The sequence below is a fragment of the Andrena cerasifolii genome, chromosome 6 (genome assembly GCF_050908995.1).
Source record: "Andrena cerasifolii isolate SP2316 chromosome 6, iyAndCera1_principal, whole genome shotgun sequence".
NCBI classification, from domain to species: Eukaryota; Metazoa; Arthropoda; class Insecta; order Hymenoptera; family Andrenidae; genus Andrena; species Andrena cerasifolii.
The window spans coordinates 15,177,450-15,202,979 of record NC_135123.1 but is presented as its reverse complement, the minus strand read 5'-3'; the positions used below and the strand labels follow the sequence as shown (position 1 = coordinate 15,202,979).

The 25,530-nt window shown below is 46.8% G+C and overlaps 1 protein-coding gene across 6 annotated transcripts in view; it reads right to left on the bottom strand.

Moving 5' to 3' along the window:
- Positions 1-25,530, bottom strand: part of Zfh2 (Zn finger homeodomain 2) — a 315,460-nt gene that overhangs the window by 114,028 nt on the left and 175,902 nt on the right. For all 6 annotated transcript variants that reach the window (XM_076815521.1, XM_076815525.1, XM_076815523.1 and 3 more), the window contains one exon: positions 731-4,107. In XM_076815521.1, coding sequence (XP_076671636.1) covers positions 731-3,905 — 3,175 coding nt within the window. In that variant the 5' untranslated portion in view covers positions 3,906-4,107. The remainder of the gene's footprint in view (positions 1-730; positions 4,108-25,530) is intronic.

The following is a 25,530-nucleotide window of genomic DNA, read 5'->3' as shown; positions in this document are numbered from 1 at the left end:
CATATGCCACGCGAAATTACCGTCTTCGCCCGTTAATTACGCGATAATCGATGAAAGTAAACGCGATAATTTATTAAAGGGCGTGGCGAATGCTTCTCTACGCGCGACGCGGAATTTCCTTTAGACCCGTACAGCGAACGGTTTATCAAAACCTGATCGACTCTACGTGCAATGGCAACAGACCATGTTCGTTTGGACATTGTCACTATTTACAGTGGTTCAAGCGAAAAAAAGGAAAATTTTGATGAGGATCATCGATAAATTCTTCGAGGTATAGACAAGTGGATTGCTGTTAGCTTGAGAATTGAATTGGTTCGTGACAGCACAGTTCGGAGACGGAAGAAGGATCTTTCTGTACGACGAATTTGAATAAGAGGTTAATACTATCCCAACTCTGCTTTCTATGAGATTATCAAAGAAAAAGATTCATGTGAATGAACCACAGGTACCGAAGCTTCTCAAGAAACCTCGGGGAGAAATATAGAGAGCGAAATTCCAGAAACTCAATTCGACAGCCATTCGTCAGACGTAATTCCTCTATGATATTTACTAAACAACTTTTGACACTCGTCCCTCTCCAATCTCCAACTCTCTTCTGTCACCTTGCCACAAGGGATCAACTTTCGCGTTCTTGCGTGCACAAGCAAATCACACCAAACGGTAGAATAAGAGCGAAGAAGCAACAGGAATGATACGATATTCCAAGAAACTGTGTCGCAACTCTACTCACCACTGTTGGCACTGGTAGCAGTCGGTGTGGTCGGTGTGGTGGGACTGGACTGTTGCACAGGTGGAGCATCAGGGTCGCTGACGACTTGGAAAACGTCACCGATGTCCGTGTGCGGAGTCTCGTTCCCTTGGATGCCGCTTCGCCGATGGAGCTGATGCAGCTGCTCCATTTGAAGATGTCTGAGGGAACGGACGTGCTGCAGAAGAGGCAGTCTGTGCCTGGCGCTGAATCCGCACAGAGCGCAATGATACAGTTTCCCCTGCGAGGGCACGTTCGCGCTGGCCTCCAGCAGGTGACGGAGGAGCAGAGCGGCGGCTTCGTGCCTGGGCGACGCAGCGTGCAGGGCCAACTTGTGGGCGCTGTTCGTGTAATAATCGCACGCGTGACACCGCAACTGCGCGGCGCTGGTGGGCGAGGCCAGGTACTTGAGCTTCCACTCGTTCCGCGGACCGCCCTCTTTCACGTGGTTCACATGCTGCAGACGCTGAAGATGCTTGTCCGTCTTGCAGTGCAGTTGGAAGTTCGCTTTCAGGTTGGTCTTGTAGGAACAAAGTTTGCAGACGAAGTGGCCGGCTACCAGGGCAAGGATCTCGCCCTCGCGCGTCCGCGTTCTGTCCACAGCCAGGTGGTGGCCCAATCCTTCCAACGAGTCCGTCCCGAAATTGTTGCAGACACAGCACTGGTACAGGTGGGATGGATCGGGGTCTGCTGGTTCCGGTGGCGGGTCCATGCTGTCCGGAGAGAGGCCGACGTCTCCAGCTAGGTTGCCCATCGCACCCATGCTCGCCATGCCACCCATGATTTCAGGTGGAAGCTGAGGTGGTAACTGACCGCCAGTCATCATTTGAATCAACAATGCCTGGTTGTACGCCATGTCCGCTAGGGCTGCTTCGGCGTGTTGAGGTTTGTCCAGGCCGCCCAGGTGGAGTAACTGCTCCAGTTGCTGTTGGTGCTGATGTTGCGCTTGCTGATGGTGATGCTGTGCCTGCTGATGGTGGGACTGGAGCGCGGACAGGGTCTGCATGTGCTTGACGTTCTGCTGCAATACCAGCATGTTGTGCGTGTGTTTCTCACTGGTCATGTGTATCCTGAGGTTGCGCGCGACGTTGGTCTCGTAGTTACACACGTCGCAGCGAAACGTTGGCTTCGGTTTGCCTTGGTTCCCGGCCTGACCAGCTATGTGCGGACTGTGGTTCTGCTGGTGGTGGGGGCTCCTCGTTGGCATCGGCGCGTCTTGCGAAGACGACGGATTACTGGTGCTAGAAGTCCCTCCTCCGCCTTGCTGCAGCTCCTGCATGTTGTTCAGGTGTTTGTCGCTTTGCATGTGAATACTGAGATTTCCCTTGGTCGTGGTCGAATAGTTGCACACCTCGCACCTGTACGGCTTGTACCCGCAGGTGTAGGTCTCGCCGCGAGCTAACCTAGGATGAGGTTGGCCAGCGATGCAGTATATGCAGGAGGTTTCGCTCTCCGGGTGTTTCTCCTTCATATGGATCTCCAGGGTCTCTTGATACTTGTAATGCCAGTTGCATTTCGGGCACTTGAGGGTCTTGCAGGAGTTTCGGCTGTGGATGCCGGCCAGGGGCCCGCCTGGGCCGGCCAACCTGCTGCTGGCTAGAATAAGCTCGCATTTCGGGCACTCCACTCCACTAGGCCTGCCTTGCATGTGCTCTGGACAAACGCCGATGGTGGTGCCCGTGAGAAAATTCGGTGGTTGCTGTGTCAAAGCGGCGTAGGAGGATGGTGAGCCTTTTGTCGACGAGGTTGGCGGTGGTGGTGATGTGTAGTGCATGCTGGCGGCGTCTGGAGCTTTTGCCCAAGAAGCAGCGCTCACTTGCGCCCCGGCCCATTGATGCTGCTGCGTCTGTTGATGATTGTACGCGAGCGGGTGGTTTGAGTGAGAGGTGGGCGTGGTGGGTGTGCTCGGCGACGGCCTCTGTTGCTGCTGTTGCTGCTGCTGAGGGCTGCTCGGTACACCGGGAGTGCTGGCAGGCGTGCTAGTCGTCGTCGGCGTCTCGTGTTCGTTGATCTCGGCGCGCTGCTGTTGCTGTTGGACTTGCATCTGCGCTGGCGACGCTTGCGAGCAAGTGGAACTCGCCACGGGCTCGAGGAAGCTGACGAGCGGCTGCTTTCCTCTGCCTACGGCTTGAATGATGGCCGATGCTGTCGAGTGAGAAAGCACCTGTCTCTCGTCCTCCATCAGGGTGAGCTGGTGCTCGCCTTGAGCGTGCGCCACGAAGCTCTTCGCGTAACCGAAACTGAGCTTGCATATGAAGCACATGAGAATCGGCTTGACCGGCACCGACGCGGCTGGGGGTGGTGGTGCAGCTGGCGGTGGTGGCGGCTGTTTACTGCCCTCCGCGCTTCTGTAACTGATCACCCGATAGCTGTGCATCACGGGAAGATCGGGATTGTGCTGCTGCACCGCCGGACGTTGCTGTTGCTGTTGCTGCTGCTGCTGGTAGGCCTGGTGAGCGTACAGCCTTGACACGTAGTACGCGCTCGCGATCTGAGGGAACACGAGAGAATGAGGAACCGAGACACCGCGCCCGTCTACGATGCAACCGTCCGGAAGGGAGTCATCCTCGCTGAGCTCACTTTCGCCCTCGATGATGTACGCCGAGCCGTCCGGGTTGTAGACTATCTTTCCGTCGAATTTCTCAACGTCGCCGCCCGTTGGACTGGGGCTGGGGCTCGGACCCTGTTGTTCTTGCTGTTGCTGCTGCTGCCCCTGCGTTTGCATTGTCATAGTAGTGGTGGTAGTGGTTGTAGTGGTATCCGCGATTGGCGTGGGCGTTGGTATGGCATCGCGGGTGCAGGGTTCCGTGCCCGAGGGTGGACTGGCCGTCCGGGGGTGATGGGGCTGGTGCAGCGCAGCCCCTGCTGCCGGGGGGGACCCGCCCCCTCGACCCCCCTCCTCCTCCGGGCTCATCTCCTGCTTTTGCTGCGTGTACGTGGAATTTTGAAAGGGCCCGCCGTGTTGCTGTTGTCGTTGCTGCTGCTGCTGGTGCTGGTGGAGGTGGTGCTGCTGATGCTGCTGATGATGGGCCGCCACCAGCTGCTGGTAGAGCTGATGCTGCCCGATCGCGCTCGACGTGTGTTGCTGGAGGTGCGAGGGAGGAATGTTGTGGTGCTGAAGGTGGTACTGGGGGGGATGAGGCTCACTGGAGGGCATCACCCCAAACGTGAGGCGGGCGCCAGCCTCACATCACCTACGGCGCCTGCGCCTACACTCTCTCGACTTACTCTTCTTCTTCTTCTTCTTCTACCGAATGCTGCGCACCCCGCCCCCTTCAATCGTTGTCTATCTGTCGTAATCTCTTCGCCACCGCCAACAGACGCTTTACTAGCTACCCCGACGCAACCCCAGGTCGTACCTGTAACATCAAACAGACATTCGCCCTTCAAAACGCTGCTCAACCTTCCATATTACGAAATTTCAAAATAAATATGTACAGTGAGTGCCAATCGAAATCGTACACTGTAAAACTTGCCAGATTATCGTTTGAAAAATATTGTTACCATAGATGTAAGATGAAGGTTTTTTAGGAATAAACACACTAACATAATTGTGTTCAATATATACTGATTGCAATTAAAAAGCTTTATTCGTAATAAGAAAATTATACATATTTCGAAATAATGTACAGAAAATGCCAGTCACTAAAAATCGTACATGTCGAAAAATATGTTATTATCGTTAATAGAAAAAAAATGAAAGTGCATTTCAATATTTTGTGAGGTGTCCACGATTATTTTCGACTGCTTGTAGTCGTCGTGGAACCGATTGCACCAATTTTTCGCAAAATTCCTTCAAAATGGTCGCCCACTCTTCTTGCAGTGCAGACCTCAATTGTTGTTTATTAGAAACGCAGTGTAATCTAACTTTTTTCCAGTTCATGCCACACATGTTCTATAACATTGATATCTGGTTATTCCCGTACTTTTTACAGGTGTACCAACGTGTACGATTTTCAGTGACTGGCATTTTCTGTACATTATTTCCAAATATGTATAATTTTCTTATTACGAATAAAGCTTTTTATTTGCTATCAGTATATATTGAATACAATTATGTTAGTGTGTTTATTCCTAAAAAACCTTCATCTTACATCTATGATAACAATATTTTTAAACACGCGTACCCTTTCCACCAACTGGTGGGCACGTCATAATTCGTAGCAAGTAGTATCTAATGAACAAATTGAAAATTACTGGATCCGAGTTGCTTCTACGGGCTCTGTAATTCCATCAATTCTCACCCCGAACGGAATTTCACCCGCGGTATATGTATTCGCGAGCGTGGAAGAATCCTACATAGTTCGCCCGCTGGAGGAGGAATGATCTCGCGGTGAATATTGCAAGATGGTCTAGTCGGTTAATCCGGGCAAACAGAGCCAGCGCCGAGGACAGTCGAAAGATAGCGAAAATACGTAGAACACGCGGCAAGCTGCGTGTACAGAGGATCAAGCCAGCGATGGCGGCGGGTGGGTACACAAAGCCGAAGAGACTCGTCGCAGGAACACAAGGTGTCCTGTGTTCGGATTACCTGGGCCCACGGTGGACCCAGCTGTGTTTGCGACCCGTCCACCGAGCTTATCTATCGATTGGATATTGACGTCTCTGTTCGTTCTACGCCGCGGCCAAGGTAGAAAACCGTAACGGACAAAGATTGAACGTTGATGCTCCACCGTGAATGCCACTCTTGTCCGTGCTCGGATTAAAGCGCGCCTTTTCTACATACCCCCTGCAATCACCCATTTTTCTAGCAATAAACCGACAAATTGTCCAGCTTGGCAAACAGCCGGAGCACCACCCTTGGGCCCACGACACTCGCTCACAGGCTCCCACTGTTCCACGAATCGAATTTCGAGGACACGCGATCGCTCACCGTGAGAGATCGCCTTCAGGGGTATCGTACGGTTCCACCGTAAGCGTGTACAGGATTGCACGTGATTCTGTGCTGGCAACGAGCGTGCGTCTAATCATCTACTCCCAATTACGTGAAATCGCAGCCTCGGATTATCGTGGCTCAAAAGATGACCGCGACCGGCCGCGGAATCTATCGGATTAGAGTCTAGAGAAGGGTAGGTGCGCGCTGGTATCGATGCATTTATGGGCGTGCACGGGGGTGTACGGCAGCGTGACGAGGCTCGAGGATCTCTGAACCTCGTGGAAGCTACCTGGGGACCTTCCTCTTCCCTCTTCGATCCGTGCAGCGCGGTCTCCTCTCCTCTGCGCTAGGATCAAGCCGCTGGACATCGTGATGCATACGCGCGCGGCATTATGTTGCCTCCCCCTGTGCTCCCCATCCTCCGAACACCCTCTAGCTCTGCACCTTTCTCTTCGCTATCAGCACAGTTATAATTCCGCGGTACAAGCTCCATAATCCAGTCACCGTATCCCTGGCATCTCGGACGATGCCACTTTTATAATGCGTGAGCCACCGCAGCCCGATCATTTCCACGGGTTATCGTCGATCGGTACCCGCCGATCCTAGGTAAATCGCGCGACCATCGATAACCGTTCCCAGACTTTTCCTCGCCTCCTCCCTCTCCCCCTTCGGGCGGGAATAGACGGTGCATAATAATGTAACCCTCCACTTTGCATCTCACGATCAATTATAGCCGGCCTGATGCTCGGTTTAACGTGTTTACGGAGCTGAGGGAAACGTTGGATTCCGCAAGACAGGTTAATATCGCAGGAAGTGTTTTATCGAATGGTCCCTGTTAATAGATCGGTGGTTAGGTTGTTAATGCAAGGGCTAACGTAGCACGTGGAATCTGTTTGCACTGTTTCTCGAGCTACGATCGTATCGTGGGTGCCCACGTTGACAGAGGCGGGGTAGGGATTTTTATTTTCATATTAACACGTCGGGAAGCCAGGTAGCTTGGCTTAACGCACGATCAAGGCAGATACGATCGTTGCGTGACTACTGTGATAGTGCATTACGTTATGGTGCGCGTTAGTGCGACGCGTAAATAGAGTCCCAATGCTCGATCAGCGCGTCGAATCTCGGAGTTGCTAAAAATGTGGCATTCCAAATGGGTGGTTGTATAATGGAAAAGAAATTTCAAATGTTTGAAGGAGTACACTTATTCTTGTACGACATCAAACTTCGATCGATTCTGCGGGGAACGTGTTCCAAATGTGCTCTTTGTGGACCACGTGTTCCGAGGCAAGCTGGAAGCTGATTTCTTTAAAATTTGCAATGTATTCGTTGATCTTTGGAAATGTTTACAACTGCATCTTATAAATAAGATTGAAATCTTTCGAGCGTAAGTTTGCGGGAGTGATAAACAAGATCGAACTGCTTGGCTTGCAAGCAGGGAACCATCCCCTGAATTCTGTGACATTAACAGTACCGTAGGTACAGGTCTAATTAAATCTATCCAGCTTACTATCCCTCGAATCTGATAGAGGCAAAGATTTATTTCAAAGCAGAGTGCATTCCACTGCATCCTCTGCTTTTCCATACGCAAATACCACAAGAGCCTCAAAAGGAATATATAGTACTAACTATAATCGTTACAGTAAGAAAAAGGCATGGACAATAATGCAGCACGCGTGGGCGTCTGTGAACCAAGAAAAAACTATATAACACCCGTGCCGGATAGATTAGGGCCAGACTGTTGTGTAACCAAAAACATCTGCCAATCTGACATCACCTGCCCCGAGTTACCTATTCCGAGCTAATTTATCATCCGTTTCGAACGATGCCAAGAGCCGAAGGACGGCCATTGGCGAGGCTGCTTCGATCGGGCTAGATCGCAATGAAAACCTCCGCTGTTTCATTAGCCCATAGTCCTTCATTACAACGATAGTATCTTGGCTATTCCTCTGCCATACTTGCACACGTTAATAACCCATCGATGTCCCTGCGCCTCCCATCCTGCGTCGCTATTTCGTGCAGGAGGCAAGATAATCGCCCCTCAAATCGGCCCGGGAATTATTCGCGACGAGAAAGCGAGGAACGAACGTAGCTTCGCGAAGAAAATGCGAGTTTCGTGAATTTATGTTTCACCAGGCTGGGGGAAGTTGGAGATCCAACAAACTCGGCGAGGCTGGCTCGAAGGTGGTGCAAGTTGACTTTTTAGAGGACCACGAGTTTCGACCGAGGGTTCTCTGTAACAATGGAGTATAAGCGTAGTCACGCTTGAAAACCACTGGAATAGGGGAAACGCGTCGAGCGAGTTTGATGGCGTGACGACCAGTGGATGACTATGTATTTCTACGAGGATTCATTAAACAAAGCCGATATATCGATTACTGGAGTATTTCCACCACCTTCCTCTTTCGACGACGTAGCAGGCTTGTTCCGCGAAACATTGTTACCGCCGATGCGATCAATGAATTTGATTACTGTGTTGGTTGGCATCGAAGGTTGCTCGAAATTGTGGTAGACTCGGGGTAATTTTTGTGCGATTAATAATTTACGCGATTCTGCCAATAACCACAGCAATTCGTTGTGAAACAGCGCATCTGGTTTCTGCTGAACAAATATCTATAGGACTGATAACTCATTAACAACTAGATTAACCCTCTAACGAGTCAAATCCGTACCTTGTATAGATCCTACATTTATCAGACAATTTATATAACCCTCATTCTCGACGTAATGTAGTTTCATACAGCCGATTATTATTCCACTCAATAATAATGACAGAATATGTGACAAACTAACGAAGAAACTTAAAATACCAATGCAACGACCCTCATCTTCGAAATTCCTCAAAACGGGGTTAAGATTCAACCAAACACCCCCGTATTTCCCTCAAGCGACCACAAACCCCGCGTCTTCTAGCCACGTGGAACGACAACGGGGTCTACACGGAAAACGCTGAAACGGGCGTACAACACGAGACGCCGGAGCGTAATCGTCGCTCGGGAGAAAGTGGACGATGAACACAGGTGGTTGATGAGTTCGCGCTCAATGACGGAAGGGGAAGAGCACGAAGGGACGCAGAGAGAGAGAGAGAGAGAGAAAGAGAGACAGATACGCCAGTGGAGAACACCTTGGTAACGAACTGGAGGCACGAGGGGAAGAAACCGGGAAGAGGGTCCCCCCCACTGATGATGGGAGTCAAACATTCGGCGAACGACCGCGAAGTCGACAGCACCGGGCTTTTGTTTGTCGCGCCGTTTCACCGCAAAACCGAACCGATGCATATACGTCCCTCCTCACGCGAAAGTCCCTTTTGTGCTCCACGGCCGGTAGGAAGAATCGAGGGGGCCCCGCGGGGCCCACATGACGATCGGTCGCGCGTTTCGGCCAGGCACGATATACGCAAGATGCGCGCAATTATGGCCTCCCAATTATCTCGTACGCGTCTCGTTATTTATTGAATATCGTGCCTGCTTATTTCTCAGGCGAGCTTGCGTGCCACCGCAGAGGAGGAGGACGACGGACGGCGCGGCTCGAGTCGCGGCCATGGGGCCTCCCTTTTCTGCGTTTCTGCGGATCGGTGGAGCGATCGTCGACCCCCGTTAACGCAGCACCCAAGGTGCGTGGTTATTGGAAATAGGAATAGGTGGGATTGGGATTGCGGAGGCACTCTTGGAGCTGGAGTGAGAGCGGTTGAGAAGAGTTCGAATCGCGGTAGTAGGGCTGTTTCCTGAGTAAGGAGGGTTGTTAGCTTGAATGTCGGAATGATGAGTTGTTTTTGGAGTTGTAGGCGAGATGTATCAAATATATCAAGGTAATTTTGTGCGGTAGAGCTTCCTACCGAGAGAACATGGAGAACTGAAGTTTAATTGATGGTATTATTTGGGTTATAGTAGTCACTAGACAGAAGCAGTGTGATTATGTTCGAAATATCAGTCGCCATGCTCGTACGAAAAGGCCTCAAAACGATAAGGGAACTGAAGTTTCTTGCAGTAATTATAATTACAGATATAGACGAAAAAGAGAATCTCGAGCGATGGGACTCGAACTCAAGATCTGCGAGTCCTCCGCGTACTAGCCAGGCGCGTTACCAATCCCCCACTGCCGCACAGTGGGGAAATTTTGCGATTTTATGGTCAAACCTACAAAAATGAAAATTTTTAATTTTACAAATTTAATACAAATGTCAATTGAAGAACTATATCCATTTTCGTGGTCAAAACCTCAAAACTTATTTTCAATATATAAAATTCGCCACTTTTACGTTCTAATATATGAGAAACTAAATTATTCGAGAAACAGCACTTACACAAATTACGAACGATAAAGATTTTTTATTATTTACATTTATACACTTTTTTCTTTGTTAGAGCATGCCTCTGCTACAGTCCTGCAGGTCATAGCAGAAGGGTTATTGCTTCTGACGAGAAACAAACATACATAATACAATCAAACAGAGGATCGAAGCTGAATAAAATCGTTTAAAAAAGAATAAAATGTTTGTAATGTATAACATGTGAACCAGTCTCGGTCACAGTTATGTCGTATATTAGACAAGACACACTGGATCTTGTTTAAAAAAAGCATATAATTACAAGATTAGCAACTATTAGCAATTAATAATTGCATTTATAGATCAAAATAGTCCAACGTAAAATAGGAATGAAAATCATTGCAGAATATAATGGGATTGATAACTATTTTATGTATTGAAAATTGATTCTTATAAAAACAGGTTATATTTAAAACACTACATTAAAAATTGTATAAATTACGTATTAAAAACCCAAACATAATTATTTTGAGGACAAAAAGATATCTTACGCACCACCAGGAATTGAATCCATGCCTTGAAATTATTTTCAGATCTTTGGATAACGCAATATAAGTGTTTGAAGCAACTTGAAAATCTGGATTAATTCTTTAACATAAACATTTGCGAGTCTATAGGAGCTTTGTATTAAAACATTTAACAGTAAAATTGGTGGCGCTTGATACTCATATTAATTGACATTTGCATTTATTTTGTCAAATTCAAGAAATTATTTTTGCGGTTTTGGCCATAAAATCGCGAAATTTCCCCACTGTGCGCCGACTCTCCGATGCTACTCCTTTCCGAACTCTATAAGCGCGGCGCCACCGATGTGCTAATCGCATAGGCCGTTTCCAAAACGCGGAATGCCGACACAGAAAATATTAAATTCCTAGTAAAAATGAATGACGCTAAAGAATATAATGATGTAATTAATGCCTCGTCCAACATCATAGCCCCCGTGAAAGCATCCACCAGATCTTCCAACTCCAGAATGATTTAGAATCTTTGTTGGGTCGTCGAACGAGAATTTTTGTTCCACATTCCGTTCTTATTCGCCTAGTAACTACGGTCCACTCTTGTCTCCTTTATGCACTCGAACACCTCCCACTACCGTCACGCGTGAATTTCAATGAAACGCAACGCTCATTATTATTCATGCATTTTTAAGCAGCATAGTTAAGGCCCCTCCAGTAAACTAGGCTTCGGTATTCGTTTAACGATCGGTATCATTAAACGTACCACTTCGCAACTCCCAGCTCACGATCGATCTCGCGCCGTGCTCCTTTCATTATTATCATTACACCGGCTGCTTTCTACTTTATACGCGCGTACAAGGCCCGATAAGAGCTATCGAGTGGCCGAACAACGGTGCCGAAACGCACGCACCGACTTCGGGACACGAGACGCGCGAGTTGCACGAACTCGAGACGCGTCGATGTGAAACACATGGTCCCGGCTCGATAAACCTTCGTCGCTGAACATTCCAGCAATTGTCAATTAACGAACGGGTTATGGGATTTGTTGACGCGACGGAATTCCGTCCAATTGAAGATCAGCCTCATCCTCGAGCTAGCTACCCTAGCAGAGTCGAAGGCTTTTCAATCCTTCGGTAGGATAAGCACCAGGCAAATAATGAAGTGGCGTGGGCGTGATCAGTCAGAGAGGATACACCTCTAAAATCAAACTTGATAGCGTAGAAATGCGTATAAGCGCCATTAAAATAAACGGTCTATCCCGAAACTACTGGACACTCGGTCCCTGATCTTTACTACTGCAAGGCCATGAATTTTACATATTCCGTCCGTCTAGCCGTGGCTTTCGAATAAAATACCGTTCAATATTCCACAAAGAGCGTCACTGAATTAATTGTACGAGCTATGGTATTCGAGAAAGATTTCGAGCGTCCCAGTGTCTGCCCAGATTATTAGCGAGTAGGTGAAGAACCGTCGGCAATTCGAGGGTCGAAAGTTGAAACGCAGGGGGTACGTGACAAACGTTCATATCTCACGCTCCACATAACCTGCGTTTTCAATTAGCACTCGAGAACCTGCTACAGCTCCGTGAGACCCGACGAGACCACCCAAACCGCTAAAAATCGCCGACGCTTTCAACGATCAGGACGGTCGACCCCGATACTAGACATTGACGAGCACCAGCGTCGTTCGTTAGGGCGCGAGGGGGGGAGGGCTCCGGATCCGTCGACTTTAATCGATGATTTTCCAATTGCGCGAGCGAATCGGCCTTTTGCCATTCGCGATGGCCGTTCGCGGTCGAACGAGAGCAGATCCTTGGCGAGGGCTAAACGACCGGCAAAAGGGGGGGAGTGAGAGGTGCGGTGGGAGAGGGGCAGAATCGCGATGAAATGGGGGGAGAGATGGGGGAGTGAACGGGGAGGGGAACGATGGGAGAGCAGAAAGAAGAGGCTCGCTCGAAGACAACGGTAATAAGTGAAGGGTAGAGCACACGAAGCAGGCGCGCGTAATTTACGTGCAACATGGATCCAGGCGGCGTTTAATCCGGCGGAGGAGCTGGCGATTATGAGGTTAGGTTGGGCTAGGTGGTGAGCGCGAGCAGAGCCTCTTTGTGATATCAATTAAGTATGATTTGCCCCCTCTGAGCGGTGCGCGCTTTCGTCCTCCCAGCCCTCTCCTCCGCCTCGGTCGTTTTCGTTCTTCCTCCTCGCCGGGCGCTCCCTTACCCCCGCGGGGTAACCCGGAGTTTAACCTCATCCCTTATAATTTTCTGCCAGTGCACCGTGAGAAACTCGCCCGTAACACGCACGCGCACGCACGTATAGCCCCCCACCCTCGACTCCCGCCAGATCAACGGTCACCGATTATTAGATTTCATCGAATTTTCGTCGTCGACCGGCCCGCCGGGCCCACGGGCGTCCCGCGCGGACGCGGATCCGCCAATTAACCCTCCGGTACTCGCGCGTGTGCACGGAGGTCAGTTTTTGGCTGGAAAAAACGTTTTACCTTGATATATTGTACCCAGTACCCCTATGTATTCTTCCAGCGGACATTTTTGCATCGTGCTACGTACTTGTCAGGTTCAAATTCAGTTTGGAAGTGTCTCTGATTGAATAAAAACGAAAGTATGCCGCGTATCTTGCCGGCCAACTCGCACGTGTACTCACAAGTTTCACAGGTGTCGGCCTCCAATTGCTTTGGTTTTTGGATATGGTTTAGAGGACAGAAAAATAAGAAATACGTGTCTTTTTATTTTGACCCGTTTGCATGTTTAGGGGGTGAAACCACCCCTCAAAGTTCATGAAGGTTACAAAATTGTGTTAAGTAAAACTTCATATAAATTTCATTTGCGTCGTAATTATCCAAAAACCAAAGCAACCGGAGATGAACACCTGAAAATCAATAACTTTGAGGGGTGCTTTCACCCCCTAAACATGCAACAGACCAAAATAAAAATACACGTATTATAATTATCCAAAATCCAAAGCAGTCGGAGACGAACACCTGAAAATCAATAACTTTGCAGGGTGGTTTCACCCCCTAAGCATGCAAACAAGCTAAAACAAAAAAACACGTATATCTTATTTTTCTGTCCTCTAAACCATATCCAAAAACCAAAGCAATTGGAGGCAGACACCTGAGAAACTTGTGAGTATGTTCGCGATTCCTCCGTCGTAGGCGGAACGGAGGATCATCGAGGAACCCTTGCATCCCAAACAACCAGCTTTCCTTGATTCCGTCCAGGGCCGCTGTCATTTCCAATGGCCACCTCTGTTTTTATGTACCAGGAATCGCCGCGTATTATTACAGAGTCGAGAGTCGTGTTAACGATCCCCCAATCGGGCAGCTCACGGCCGAAGAAAAACTGTCCCCGAGGAATCCGATAGATTCCACCTTGGATCGTCGGATTCCAATGGACGCCAGGCAGCGTCGCTGCCGCGACTCGGAAGGGGGCGAACGCGGAACACGCGGTCGGGCTTCGCCGTCGATCGTTGGGTAGGAAGTGGTTTTTGCTTCAACGCCGTGGCCGCAACAACGACCGCAGGGTTGGCTAATGACAAAATCAATGCGACATAATTAGACATGGCGGCTGCCTACCTACCCAGCTGCTAAGCGATCCGCGAGAAGGTGTGCGCGCGCGTGAGTGTGTGTGTGTGTGTGGCCGTCTGTGCGCTCGGGCACGTTCACGCGGCCTGTGGGGGGGCTACCGCCATGCCGGCAGGAATTATTGTAAAAACATCCCTTAATGTGATCTATACGGCTTTGTCGACGACGAGCGCCTGGCCCCTGTTGGGGGTCGCCGTTGGCCGAGTTTCTAGTTCTCCCGGCCAACGGTAGCGGAATTTCGGAAACGGCGCGGCCTGGGTTAGGTCTCCACCTAAGTCCACGGAGTCCACGGAGTGGATATTATAATTCACCGAGGTGGATTTTTTATCGACTCCGGCCGACGCGCGCCGCTCCATCGCTGGCCAGCACGAGCGGATGACCCTGATTGGATTTGCAGCCGGTTCGAGGTGGCGCGCTAATGATCTCTGTTAGCGGATGCCTCGCACCGAGAGGAACGGCTCCTCGCTTGATTTATGATCGACGGAGATTTCGGCGAATCGGTAATAAGGCTCCTCGTCCACCGTTCCCCTGTGTACTCCGCGGGGATCTTTCCTCGTGGCTGAGCACCTTCCACGACCAATGATTTCTTTTGCTCCTCGCGGCGAACGTAGATACGTTTGCTTGCTGTGATAAGGTTAGCCGTTGGTTCACACATGTTTTTGGTCGGGGGACACTTGGAGTGGGAAGTCATACAGCGGAGTAGGATTTATTAATCGGACGGGCGCGTGATTTTACAGTGGATTATCAGTTGTTTCTGGTTTGATGGGATCAGAGTTGTTTTGTGTGACTTGATAATTGGTGCTTTGTCGCGAGATCTTTGGATCGTGTCGAGCGGAATTTGCGATCGCAGATCAGGGTCGAGTGAAACTGTTAACTTTTATATATAAAAGTTAGTTATCCAACTTTTTACTTTTAAATCATTTCTTTTCTGTTTTAAGCTAACTGTGTACGTTAAGATTTTAACTCCGTTGTAAGAGTTCAGTTGTAACAGTTGTTTTATATTTAATTAATAAAAGTTCTTGAGGATCACGTACTTTTGAACAGATATTTTAGGGGTACAACATAAAAGTTAAGAATATTTTTTTAATTAGTATTGTTTAGGATTGGAAGCCGCATAAATACAAAAGCGAAAGCACATTGTGATTTTTATATAACTGCTTACATATTTTCACCGAACGGTTTAAAGTTTCAACTTACATTTTCATTAAATCTGCTTGTCACAGTTTTAACTTTTTCACAGCAGAATAAATGTTCCTGCTTAACTGGAACTTTTTTTTCTACTTTCAAGCAAATAAAGGTTTCTTATTTAATGTAAACTTTCAGCTAATACACTGCATCATATAACAGCTTTCTCGGTCCAGAAAGGATAATAGTCATAAAACTACAGTTATTTCATAATTAACTGAAAATTTTTCAATTTCATTCGACCCCTGATCGGTGAACTCGCCATCGGCGGATGTTAAGAAAGTTTCGACTCGTCGCAAGCGTCCTCATAAATGCAGTGCGCTTTGACGTGTTACTTCTTTCGGCGAGCAAAGTGCAAAGTCCGATGCGAAGCGGATCCGCAGCAGAAACGGCTTATGCGCATACGATCCCTGGTACGGAGTATGTGGGGCTAATTATACCCTTGAATAAAGGGTTACTCCGGTGACGCATACGTAAGGTCGGAAACATTGATGAGTGTCTATACTGTGCTGCAGCTTTCACCCAACTTTATCTATAGGCAAGGCGGAAAGACACAATCAGAATGGCCTCCAACTACAACTACCTCTTGCTTACCGTCGTCTACCCCTTAAATAATACATTAAGAGCGACTAAATAAAGTCCAAAAAGGATCGTGCGTCCCCTCGAGCTCGAAATTCGTAATAACCATTACCGAGTTTCTTCAAACACACACCGAACTGACACAGTGCCTTCCCACCTCTGCATTAAAATGCAGGTAGGTATACAAATTCCTATAAAAATATCAAGCTCCATATATTCCTCCGCTTCGAAGTTCATCTACACAGATATCCTCCAACACAGAATTCTAGTTTAATATGCTTCGCGTGTATTTTTCCGTGGAGTATTAACCCACATCGACGGCAGGGTTTCCTAACGAGCTATCCAAGGGTTAAAAGCCAGAATTACCAAGGACTCGATTGAAATCGACCATAGGAAGCGGCTTTATAGAACGTTGGAAATACTCGTCGCGGCTACTCATGCGTGTCCGTAAATTGATTTAAATGCTCCACGCCCATATCTGTCTGAACCCGTGGGATCGCTTCGCAAGTCAACGGCAGATCCATCAACGCCGGTGTGGTAACGCGAGCACCGTGTACCGAGGCAGTTACAAAAATCATCTCCCGGCAAATAATATCGAACCGGTCGCTACAGCGAGCAGCAAAAGTCGACGGCTTCTTCCTCGAGTATTTACACTCGCTTTTCCGAGCGGCATCGCCGGATGAACAACGTAATTTTAATCGCCACAACCCTCTTGCCTGGCGAAACTTATTTTCAGCCCGACGAAGAGTGTCCCTGTGGATTGATTAAACAGTAGGCTTCTGCTTGCGACATCCGACTAGGACGCTTGACAAACTAACGCCCACTGTTTATGAATCTTAAAACACGCTCTGTATAACGGGCAGTGCAGTCAAAGAGAAATTGTTTAAAGAGTAGAAAACGAAATGCGAGAGCCTCCGTCCTCTTATTTTTGAGCCCCACTGTAGATACACTCCCATCATCAGTCCCACATTATGGTTCAGACGCACGGCGCACGTAATCTGGCACATCGAATCGTTTAACGACTCTACAACGGGGCATTAATGGAAGGACAATTAATCCAAGCTGATCCTGTTCCGGCAATCAGAAAATTGATTGCGGTACACCACAATCGAGTATTATTTACCTAAATAATGACGCACGAATAAAAAGACGCGCGAAAGTGCCTAATCACTGTGTGGCAATCCGTAAATTACCAATCGACAATATATCCAAGGAAACTCGAAGTCGAATGGCACCGGCTTCGAATTCGACGTTGCACGAAATTGCAGAAATTTCTACGGAATAGTTTGAAAAGTGAATCGAACGGGAATCCAGCGATATATTGTTAGAAGCAGCTTCTCCTTTTCATCTCGCTCGACCATTTCCTTCGTGGCCCGCGATAAGTCAAGGCGGCGGGCAAAACCTGTTGGCAGCAGCGTGGCAAGAACGCGCTTCCGGAAAGGGCTGCTCGGTATCGAGGCGTGCAGTCGCGGCCTCATTAGCAGGCTGCATCGGTAACCTTACAATGTCTCCCTTCGCGCCCACCCCCGTTGCCATTTTCCAGCCCCGCGATGCGTATCTCACCCTGCCGCTAACCCTTTACGGCGCAAGCACGCGTCCCCCGGTAATTCGTGCGGCTTCGCGATTGTTTTACAGGTGCTCGCCCACCGGGGTCCTTTACGGGAGAGTCGCAAAAAAAGTGGAGCTGCAAATCGACGCTGGCTGAATGGGGAAGGGAGTAAATTCGTTCGGGGAAATCGGGTGGGGAAAGAACCACGATGGCCACTAATCGATGTCCATCGGGAATCAGTGATCGAAGGTAACCGTTCGCGCATCAAGTATTCCTTCTGTGCACGCCGAAAGTTCAAATCGACATTTCACGATAATGTCGTTATAATTCACGGTTTACAGATGGGCCTTGTAAATTTTCAGAGACGGTGTGCGAGTAACTACATGACCCTGAACCTCTCAAAATGTTATTTAATCAGATCATCTCGAAGAATCTACCCCGCATCTAGTGTTCCTTCTCGAGAATGCTTTCTCGAGAAATTTTATAATTGCTTATTTCTTATTTCTCGAGAAATACTATAATATCTCGAGAAACTTAAGTCTAGGAAAAATATTATAAATCTCATTTATTTTCGTAAATGAATGTGTTACTAGTTAATCGCGAACGTATAACCACATCTACAATTTATAATGCATCTTATTAATAACATTAGAACCTATATGAATTCCAATAGAAAATCACAGTACAGATGATTCGATATTATTAACTGCAGAAGGTGCTCTTAAATTCTTATTTAAAAATTTAGAAAAATTGTACACTGAATTAAGTATCTAATGAGTTTCTTGTGGCTATTAAAGAAGAAACATTGAAAAGAGGAGATAAGACTATTTTGTACCGCGTATAAAATTTTTGCATGTTCCAGAATTTCTTCCAAAGGGTCAAACCATTTACCTACTTTAAGTATTGTATGCTTTTTCGTATGCGCTGTGTATTGCTATTTATTTTTCTTTTTGTCTTTTCCTCTGTTCTTGCTCTTGTACACTAATGGGACTTTATCCCGTATATATTTATACTACTAATAATAATAATTTCGCGAGAGTGGGAGGATTGAAATAACGATATTGCCTTCTGTCAGTAGATACGGTCGATGAAGGAGTGAATAACTTGCGAAGCAAATCGCCACGGTTCGACGTAAAGTTTTGGTGTATGCTTCGCGCGGAGTCGTACAATTTGCTCGTGTAAAGATGTAAGTTTTAGAATTATTGACAATGCTATTTATAGCTTGCGCATTTTATTGGGGACGACGATCGGGCCGGGACAATGAATAATAAAGCTTTACCCTGGCGATAAATTCAGCTTCGAGAGAGCGATCAATGGGACTTTCTATTTTGAACGGTGGAATTGGTAAACAATGCCCGCATGAATGTTGCATCGCCGTCGCGCGCCAGTAGTATCCTGTGAGATATTTCTGCCGTGCAATTATTGAATAGCCCAGCTAATCGTCGCTCATTGGCATGCCGGATAGTGGTTGGATCTGGATAAATATCGAATGCAGGTCGATGGGTACGAGGAACGATTCAGGCGCGGAGAAATTAGCAACAAAGCGACGGATGAAGAAGCGAACCGTCTCTACGAAACCGACAGAACCATCATCGGATTCCACGGGCAGAACGAGATCGTTAGAGGAAGGATCCGGCCAGTGGAACAAGAACTCTGTACGTGCGGAGCTGCTCCGTTCCGAAGGGATGCATAGGTAGGAACGCGTTCGTTGTTTGAGGGGCTCAGCGTGAAAAATTCTGCGACAGGTCTCGAGATCCGGCCGATGAAGGACGAGGAAAGAAACGACGGCGGCAGGGGATGCCAGCAATCGTCCCTAATGAAGTGTCAGTCCGAAACGGGGGAAGTGTCAATTGCGGTGGGTAAAAAGAGGAGCCCTCCCTTTCCTTTTCGAAAGAAGATTTTCGCGAATGCTCGATCGAGGACGACGAGGCACTCGCGGGGCTTATATCGAAGCAATGCTGCTGCAAAGGGGAACGCGCAACGAGCAAAGCGCTTTGTCGACTCAAAGTAATTTTGTAAATTCAACGCCAGCAAATTAAAGAGAGTCCACCAGAGACACGAAAACTCGCGGGACAGCAGGTTCGCCCGACGATCGGAGTTTATGTAACCAACATGGCTTCGGCAAATAAACGAACCGAAGGCCTTTTACGCGCCAAACGCGAGAATGACTATTAGGCGTCGCAATGCGTCTCTTACGTGGCCCCCATCTGCGAATGCGGGCACACAGTGCCTATCACAGTTATAACTAATTATTGAACGGCCTTCGAGCAATTGCCACGTGCACGCTCGAAATCTCCACCACGGAATCTCCATTGTCATTTACATCTTCCACGAGACTTTATCTAAAATAGGAGATTTATCGAAAATTTTCACGCTCGCGGCTCGTCGAACGGCGATCGTCGAACCTGACGAGGTAAACGCGCGGGTCTTCAATGAAATATGTGAGAAACCGGGCAATTTCGACGCACGTGACTCTCCCGCAAATACAGCGTGCACGTATTTCGAAAATAACAAACAAGCGCGTGTCTTCATTCGCGCGTCGCGTGGACGTCATTCTGCCCCTGGTTTCCAGCTCATCGTCGACGCGCACCCCTACGTGGCCACCGTATTGTTAGGATTTTTATACCTGTGCCGCTGCGAGGCAATTGTACGTATCATATTGTAGGATGTCACGGCCGCAAATGTCCTCCGGCGACGATATCCTGCAATTGTTACGCCTTTCGCGTCTATACTCTTACGCGGCCGGGGGTGGAATTAGGGAAGCGTTCCCCACAAGGATTATTCTCCTGACATGCAACCGCGGGGCGACGCAGGAATATGTGGAAATGACGAGCCACGGGGCGCGCGTGTGCATGTATCGGCAACGGTAAATTGCACGTCGTCCACGAGCGTGTCACAGTAATCGACATCTGTTTCAGTGACGAACAAAATTCTAGCCCGATGGAGTCGTACGTTTTCAAGGACAGGGTACGAGGAGCTCGTCGTGATATCGGGGTACACCGAGGGTGGGTAGTGGAGCTGTTCGAGTACTCGAATATTCGAGCAGCTCGGAATTCGAGTCGAGCCGGGACTCGGTTTCCGATCCGAGCCCAGCGCTCGAACGAAGCTTGCGGCTCGAAAGAAGCGAGCGGCTGGAAACAATCGGGTGGCATCGAACGATCCGATGTACATACATTGTACACTGTACGCCAGACCTGCTCGCGTGCTCGGATCGTTCGAGCCGCTCGCTTCTTTCGAGCCGCAAGCTTCAATCGAGCCGCTCGGTTCTTTCGAGCGCTCGGCTCGGTTCGGTTATTCGAACCGAGTACCGGCAAGGACCCAGTTCCTGATCAGAACCCAATTCCTGATCAGTTTAGGAAAATAAACCAAATAATAAGCTTATTATAGTACAAATTTATTCTAACAAATTACTAAATGATTATGAAGTATTTTGATATTTATACGCAGAATTTGATAGCTCATAGTAAAACGTGTGAAGGTGATCAGAAACTGTTCCCTTTGCATTTTTCACTTTCAAAGTTAAATTATAAAATAATTATTATTGCGCGCGCACTTTTTTTAATACCAAATTAAAGATGAAACACAGATTTACTAAAATAACAAAAAATCGTTTACATTTGGTTAAGTTTTCCCTTTACACGTTTAAAAACCCGCGGTAGTTACTCTTAAGTGATCAGCAACTGGGTCCTTGACGGTCCTCGGTCTTGTACGAAACTTGGGTCGATAGGTTCACGAATACGTAAAATAAGAAAATATTTCTACACGCAGGTACAGCGTATCGCGCGACAGGAAGAACCAAAACGTTAAATGTTGAGGTTGAAACGGAGCAACTTGGTGTCACAATAGAGCACCAGTTATCAGCTTTCCAAAATATGCTTCTATCCTTACCTAATCCTTCTTATAATCACAAATTGGTCACGTGGGGTTTCTCCTGTTTCCCAACGTCATTTTTGAGTTACAATTTTCGTATTTTTGAATCTTATAACTTTCAACATGCTGTGACTTTCTTATAGTCCTTTCTTAAAAATCTAAACTTTGATATGTTGAAATTTGTATTTGAGTAACTAGTTGTGGATAAAAGCAATTTTATTTAAACTTCAAATTTATAAATTCTATTATTAAGGTCTAAAAATGTACAGAAATACTGACAAAGACATATCCCGAGGTGCGATACACCTCGGGTGACCACGAAGGGTTAAGTGTTCCTTTTCTTCGTCGCGTAATAATGTATTCAAAGCAACTGTCCCGGGATATTTTCAATTCCCCAGCTTCGCTTCCACTCTGCTCGTCAATCGGGACGAGGAATTCGATGCATTCGAACGGCGGCAGAGAACTGAGCTAAAATCGAACATCTCGGCGACATTTTCGAGTCGCAGTTAGACACCCGTTAGCGAGGCCTTAGTGCAGCGATGTATACTGCCCCCTACGCTCATAGATACGCGTCGGATAGGGGGGATATTCAATTATTCATACAGCATTAGCCGATGCGCATGTATCGGGTGTATCGTCTACATAGAGATTCACACTGGGCAACTTGTTTCGTAAGGACGGCTACAATTTTCGCGGGGAACAACGTGTCATTATTAGGGAAGCGTGCAGGCGACAGAGCGAGTGAAAAGAGGGGAGGACAGCGAAAGGTAGGCGAAGAAACGGCCGTCGATAACGCGTATCGATAACACACTCCTCACCGCCGACGATCGATGTGTACAATGAGTCATACATTAAACGACTGATTATTGGCTGACCCATCACGTCACAGTGGATCTTTGTTCCCGATTTTATGCAGATCAAGGTGTTTTTTAGATCGACATATATCTCCACACTTTATTTATCACGTGTTTTCTTAAATATAGTATATGCTTGACTTAAAGGGTCTCCCTACGTTGACGGACGAACAACGATGCGAACTTTGGGAATTCTTTAAAACAAAACCGTTAGATATATTTACTTCCAGCTTCGTGGCTTTATTTGTCAATCTTTAGAGAATATGACAAAAAAATTTGTACGCAAAAATATTGGATATATCCGGAGTTATAGTGCTTCAAATAGGGCGCCTTACAAAAATCATATGCGCACGGTTAGTATAAAATCAGTCCTTGTAGTTGTCTGAAATAGAAAATTTAAAAAATTGTGTAATCTGTATGAGTGTGGCTGTCGTCCGAACTAGATTAAATGAGAAATACTGACAAGTAAAAAAATGTCTAAAAAGATATCGGTTTCTGCAAAAAAGTCGCTGGTTCTTTAAGTCGCAAAAGTCTAATTTTGCAGAAACCGACTTAGTTTTAGTACCAACGAGAATGGGACATCTACGGAAGATATATACAAAGTTTGACGTAAATCAGGTGATTGGTTTTTGAGCTATCATGCTAACTAATTCGAAAAACATCGTTTTGAGGAAGACGCGTTTAATATTTTAGGCACTGTTATTTTGGAATTGAATTTTTTGCAAAATGTTGCCTGAATATGTACAAGTATAGGCACAAAGTTTCCAATGAATATAATTTGAGGGTTCCTCTAAAAAAAATCCCAAATATCGCGCTCCTTTTCAGGAATTCGAAGTAGAGAAACCCCTTAAGGGTGGAATGAAAATGACACAGAGTAGAATGTCGAAATATTCGAGTAACCCAGTTGCCAATTAAAGTTACCGCTGGGAATCTCTAATTTCATTAGTCACGGAACGAACAGGGCTCAGTACTTACAATTAGAGAGGATTCTGTTACGTGTATCGAATGGCTGCACCGAAATGGTAACTCAGTGAAACGCGACACGTGCAGCAACACTTCGCGACGTAGAATTATTCTGACTAAATATGTGATTCTTGTCACCTCCTCCTCCTCCCCATGCGCCAACTCTATTCCATCAACTGCATTCTAAACGCCCCTCTAGAAAATATCGAACTCCGACCAAATTCGTTTCATAAGACATTACACAGTGCCCGCGCAAAACGCGAGAGAATTCCAAAAGCCCGAGGGAGAAAAGAATCGCCAGGGAACTCCGTCGTTGTGCATTCCGGCTAGCGTGAAACTGCTGGTTGGTGTACGCGACGCCCACGTGACACATTCCAAATCGCTCCGGCGAAGGGATGAATGGACGAAGATAATCCTATTTCGAAGGTGGGACGTGAGGAATGTTCTGGTTTCCTGTGTTCGCTGGGGTTGCACTCTCATGGTCGCGAAAAGGGGGGGGGGGGGTTAGGGGAGCCCCTTATCGGGACGTGGGATCGCGACTTGGTTAGGGTCGCCTACGCCCGAGGAAACTTCCTCGTTCGGCCGCGAAGATAGGTATCGGCCGTGATCCGATTAATTAATTCGTACGATTAATTGCCTGACCTCTATCACGATGGATCTTCGGCGTCTCTTGGAGCATTATGCAGACATCGGGGAGCGAGGGGAGGGAGGAGAAAACGAAGACGTCGAAGGTCGCGTGGGTGGGTCGTCCCCCCGTGGACGTCTTTCAGGGAAGGAAGGGGGGCCGCGTAGGGGGGCACGGTCATCTGGAGCGCGACGCGAGGAAACCAAAGGCGATACTGAGCGCCCTGCAACCACCCACGCCAACTTGCAAATTCATATCTACAAGGTGCGCCACCGTGGCCGCGTAGGTGGCGGACTTTGGACTTCTTACGCGGCGGGGGACCGCGCCGTTTCGAATCGACGGATCGCACTACTTTCCGAACACAGATAGGTACTGGGATCAGATTAAACGATAATTGCGATACTAATGTGTGTACGTAACGCGAATATGTATTCTATTTTAGATGGGCCATTTATGTGTTTCTGATAATGTTAGCAGTTTGGCAACTCGCACTGTTCGCTGCATTAATGCTGAATAATTGTTGTAGGATTTGAAATGTAGGCGAAAAAGAGAGCTTCAGGCGATGCACAGTGTAACGAGTATGTAAGAAAAAAATCAATTTTCCATTAACATACAGTTATTTGCATGTAATTGATATATTAATCATATTTGTGCAGAAAAAAATAATTTTTAGCATAAAATAATTCATTAAAATATATTTTTGAACATAATTTTTATTAGTTAATCATATCGTGCATACTTTTGTAAAACAAATAAAATATATCTTTTTTTAAATACATTTAAACACAAATTAATAACAAACATATGAAACAATTATAAAAAAATAAAATTAATTTTTTAAATAATTTGTATTCATAATAAATTTTAAATTATTCATTCTTATTATACATCTTCATCACTATCAGTTGAACCTGAAGGAATTCAAAGCTCAGTGTCCTTTAAAAATAAATATTCTAGCACAGATTTGTCTAATTTTTCGTTTTATTAATGTATTTCTACTCATGTAGGAGCACTCGGGAGCAGATAGAATTTACACCAAATTAAAGGGCATAAAAGGAACTAATTGTAGTCAAAAAATGAAAGAACCGATATATTTCGTTTTTTTTTAATTCTCTCCAGAAGTTAGAAGATGCGACAAAAAAAGTAATAATTTGTGCCACTGGTACGTATCCATACCTTTAAATGCACGATTTTTTAATTAATAAAACGAAAGACGGGTATATTTTGCTTATTTTCAAAAAAGAAAGAAAGAAAAGAACTTATAAATACAACAAAAATACAGTGGGTAAATATTTACTATTATTCGCCTTTGAATGTAATTTTACTGATCTTAAATCCTTTTTTACTTATGTTCTTATGTCGGAGGACTGTTTACTACCAATTCCACGAAATGAAATACAAAATTTAAAAACTCAAATTTTTGCTTTTTGAACACATACCGCGAGACACTGTGCGATGGGGGGGGGGGGGGACTCGAACCCAAGATCGGCGGGGCCCTCTGCGTTCGGGCCAGCCGCGTTACCGATTCCCTCACGCCGACTCTCCGACGCTACTTACTCCTTTACGAACTACACAAATACATATCGAAGCCAACGGGGCGCCATCTATGTGCCAGTCGCGCCATACGCCGTTCCTAAACGCTGAATGCTTGCAGAAAGCTGGGAGGATACTTACCAACTGTATGAAACTCTGAGGAAAATAAGGGAACACATGCGAGTGTATGCTAACGATGCATGAGTTCTAATTGGACGTGCTCTTTCCTCTTATATTACACGTAGTAAAGTTGAAGTTTTAGGTACTGGCCTCCTGGATTAAAATGTTCTATCAAGCATTATCCCATTTTCCACGAAATGTTGAAATATTTTAAGTTCCAGACGCCTTTTCCCTTTAAGTAAA